Source organism: Lycium barbarum, chromosome 8, assembly GCF_019175385.1.
Source record: "Lycium barbarum isolate Lr01 chromosome 8, ASM1917538v2, whole genome shotgun sequence".
In the NCBI taxonomy this organism is placed as follows: Eukaryota; Viridiplantae; Streptophyta; class Magnoliopsida; order Solanales; family Solanaceae; genus Lycium; species Lycium barbarum.
The window spans coordinates 34433428-34437868 of NC_083344.1; the positions used below are offsets into that span (position 1 = coordinate 34433428).

General features: G+C 36.8%; 1 protein-coding gene across 1 annotated transcript; it reads right to left on the reverse strand.

Moving 5' to 3' along the window:
* Window positions 1-2231: 2231 nt before the first annotated feature.
* Window positions 2232-3008, reverse strand: LOC132607791 (secreted RxLR effector protein 161-like). Its single transcript, XM_060321869.1, has one exon. The coding sequence runs from the start codon at window positions 3006-3008 to the stop codon at window positions 2232-2234; it is 777 nt and encodes a 258-aa protein (XP_060177852.1).
* Between the last annotated feature and the right edge of the window lie 1433 nt (window positions 3009-4441).

The following is a 4441-nucleotide window of genomic DNA, read 5'->3' on the forward strand; positions in this document are numbered from 1 at the left end:
CAAATATTTAATTTAGTTTAAGCAAATTGCAATAGAGGTATATAAAAATTGTGAAACTTACATAAACAACTATCTTTTAATAGCTTCTAACAATTTATAGCTTCTTTTTCTATATTTACAAACCGTAGCTTGTTTTTGTTGTATTCGGTTGTATTTCGCGTTTTTTAAATACACGGAAATACGAAATCGACAGAGTTCGCATTTTTGAAATACAAAATCCGGTAGAGTAAAAATAGGCTATATTTATGGAACAGATTCTCTTCTTTCAAAATTAAATCAACTATGTATCTGGCATAACGGCTGAAGTTTCATAACAGCTCACGTTTCTCTCTCCAAATTACTCCATTCCAAACTTTTTGAATTCAAAACAACTCAGCACATAATTTTTCAAAAATACAGAAGTCTCCCAGAATACATCGTTTTACTGGATTCGGTTGTATTTTAATTTTTTTTAAAATACACGTAAATACACTAGCGGCTATGTTTTGTCATTTTGAAATACAGCGAAATACAAATGTCCCAGCAGCTGTATATCATTGTTTATAATTGTCCCATCAGAAAATTCACTATATTTACACTAAAAAAAGATGAATACATTGAAATACAGCGAAATATAAAAATCGTGAAAATAAAGTGGAGTAAAAATAGGCTTTATATTTGGAACATTCACTATATTTACACCAAAAAAAGATGAATACATTAAAATACAGCAAAATATAAAAATCGTGAAAACGACATTTAGTTGCATGAATCTTCATAACGATTTACTGGAGAAGCTTAGCGCTTCACAGAAAAAAGTGGCGAGTAGGGCTTCTTTTGATTGCTCCGGAGATTAGGTAAGTGTAGGTTCACACATAACACATTAATCTAAATTAATTAGATAGCGCGTAAACCATAAAAGGAGAACTTACGTGTTCTTCGTGTAGCGGAAGCGGAAGTCGAAGCGCGGTTGGAATTACTGGCCGATGGTGGTTGTCACGATATATTGGAGCAACCCCCTAAATCACAGTCTAAACCCTAATATATTGTAGAGAAGAGAGGAGTAGAAAAATACTGCAGAAGTATCTTTTATTTTACACCGTAAGTGCTATTATATAGGAAATATTAGGCTAAGTTTAATTACCCTAATGGGCCTTAAGCACCCCTTATGGGTGGACCCAAATTTCTTACATCTCCCACTCACACAAAATGGGAGTGCTCATCTAATTTGAGAAAATATTTCTCAACTCATCTCCGCAATCATTCATACAGGGAAGTAGACCGTGCGACCAGCATACTGTGAGAGCTAAGTGCTATACATCTGTTAGGAGTATATAGCCTCTCGTTGAGTGCAAACCTACAAGTAGATCATAAAGTATGCAGTACCCCAGATCATATGAATCACATTTGATATAATCTCCAAAATCTCATATATCATTATTTCTTGTATTCACAATTGTAACTCATAAGTTATAACTGGTGCACCAGTGGATACAAATTAATGAGATTCCATCAATGATCTTCCTCTTCTCATGATCCTCTTAACATTAGGTTAACTGCTTTTCTAGATATACTATGCCAGACCGAATATGTATGCATGGTCTTTTGGAAGCACACTAAGATAGCTAACATCAAACTAAGTCTCAAGTATCTGATCCGAGTCACAAAGGGTACAAATTTTGAGCCACCATAAAGGCTCTGGGTCTCACACAACAATAAGTTGAGAATGGACTTATGTTAACCCAATTGGTCGACATTAGCACACATGATATGAAACACATGCTACAACATTTTGTCCTTTCCTAGGAGCGTATGTCTTTATCTCGTAAAGAATGCTGTACAGATGATATTTAGACACCATAAGTATCTAAATTTGAGTTCCTTATCTATTATATCATTTTTAACTCACATTTGGCTCAGTAAGTAGACTAGGTGAACGTTTTTCACCTTAACGACCTTATGTCATTATTTATGCGACGTTCATGATTTTAAGTTGAAAGCTCTCAAATTATCCATTTGATAATTTTTTCTTAAAATCCAGTCTCATCTCCACGCATCACTAAGATAAGGAGGCGGTTACCTGTGTGAGAAGGTCAACCTCTTGACTACTCGACATACTTAAAAAAAACAAATAAGTAACGAATGCACATGACATTCAACATGTAAAATATGTATGTATGTAAATCAACTTTATTGATAATTAAAGAACATCAGTCTTGTGAACATGGGGAAATTAAATAAAATGAAGTATCTTAGAATCTACGCAAGCCTTGAGACCTAGTGTGTCTCACAAATGCATCTCTAGACAAAGGCTTGGTCAATGGATCTGCTAACATATCTTTTGTAGACACATACCTCACGTTCACTACCTTGCGTTTAACCATGTCTCTCGCATAGTTATACTTGATATCTATATGTTTGGTTTTGCAATGAAACTTAGGGTCCTTGGTAGAGGAAATTGCAGCCTCACTGTCACAGTAGACTAACACTGGTTCAGCATCTTCTGTGATTTCCAGTAAGTGTTCCAAGAACCTTTTCAACCAAACATCTTCTTGTGTTGCTGATGCGAGAGCCACATATTCAGATTCCATAGTAGATAGTGATATACATGATTGTTTCTTACTACTCCATGATATGGCGCCATCACTGAGTAAGAAAACATATCCTGAGGTAGACTTCCTCTCGTCTAGATCTCCTCCATGATCAGCATCACTGTATCCAACTAATCGCAGATCTTTGTCGCCTTGGTAACAAAGTGCATAATCAGTTGTTCCCTTCAGATATCTCATGATTCTCTTTACTGCTTGCCAATGTGCTAAACCTGGGTTAGTTTGATATCTACTTACCAAGCCAACTGCTTGACAGATATCAGGTCTGATACACACCATAGCATACATTAGACTTCCGACTGCGCTCCTATAAGGAACTCGGCTCATTTTTTCTTTCTCTTCAGGAGTCTTAGGACACATTTGACTACCCAAGGCATGGCCTTTACTGATAGGAGTATCAACAGGGCTACTATTTTGCATATTGAATCGTTCAAGAACTTTTCTAATGTAATTCTCTTGGGAGAGATATTATAGTTTCTTTGGACGATCTCTTGAAATCTTAACTCCAAGAATATATGCAGCTTTACCCATATTTTCATCTCAAATTGGGATGATAACCATGACTTTATCTCAGTAATGAACTCCTTATCATTTCCAGCTATAAGTATGTCATCTACATACAATGTTAAAATCACAAACTTATTTCTTGATCTTTTTGTATAAACGCAATGGTCTTCATCCATCATGGTAAAACCATTGGATATGACAACATTCTGAAAACGTATATACCACTGCCTTGAAGAATGTTTGAGGCCATAAATAGACTTCAAAAGTCTACAAACCTTTTGTTTGTGGCCCTTTTAATGAAACATTCAGGTTGTTCCATATAAATTTCTTCATCTAATTCTCCATTGAAAAAGGCAGTCTTTACATCCATTTGATGTAACTCAAGGTCCAAGCTTGCAACTATAGCTAGAACAAGACGAATAGAGGTAAACCTAACCGCAGGCGAGAAAGTCTCGTCGTAATCTATTCCTTTCTGCTGTGTATACCCTTTTGCCACTAGTCAAGCCTTATATCTTTGAACTATGCCATCAGCCTTGAGCTTTATTTTGAGAACCCATTTTCTCCCAATAGTTTTGCGTCTCTGAGGGAGGCCAACTAGTTCCCAAACTTTGTTGACTCTCATAGACTCCAACTCATCTTCCATTGCTTTTGTCCATTTGTCCTTAGAAGGGCATGAGAGAGCCTCTTTTACATTTTTAGGCTCATTTTCATCTTGCAGGAGCATCATAAATAATTCACCGCCTTCAATGTCAAATCGTCGGCGGGGAGTCTTTTTACGAGAACCACGTCTAGTTTGTGATTCATCATTGTTCCCATTTGGATCAACGTTGCTCCCACTCGGATCAAAAACACTTAACCTGCTCCCACTCGGAACAAGATCGGTGACCATCTCGCTCCCACTTGGAACAAGATCCATTTGGTCACTTTCATTAAGTGTAGAAGGATTACTTTCATTCGCACCTGATGATGGAAGAGGTTGTTGATGAGAAACTAATTCATCATCTGCTAAAATACTCCCACTCGAATGAAGAGATCCTTGTATGTCTTGATCCCCTAGCTCAAACAATGATAGGTCTTGACCTACCTCTCCCTTCTTAGGAAACTCATTCTCTAAGAATGTGACATCTCGTGATTCAAATTCAGTTACACTTCCACTGTTTTGCTGACTTATAAACACATAACCCTTTGAGGTCTCAGAGTACCATATAAAGATACTTTTCTTTCCTCTCGGACCCAATTTGCCATAATTGTGAGAGGAATCATGTGTATATGCAGCACAACCCCAAGGTCTTAATACACTCAGGTCAGGATGTCTTCCAGTCCATAACTCATATGGAGTGGTTGCA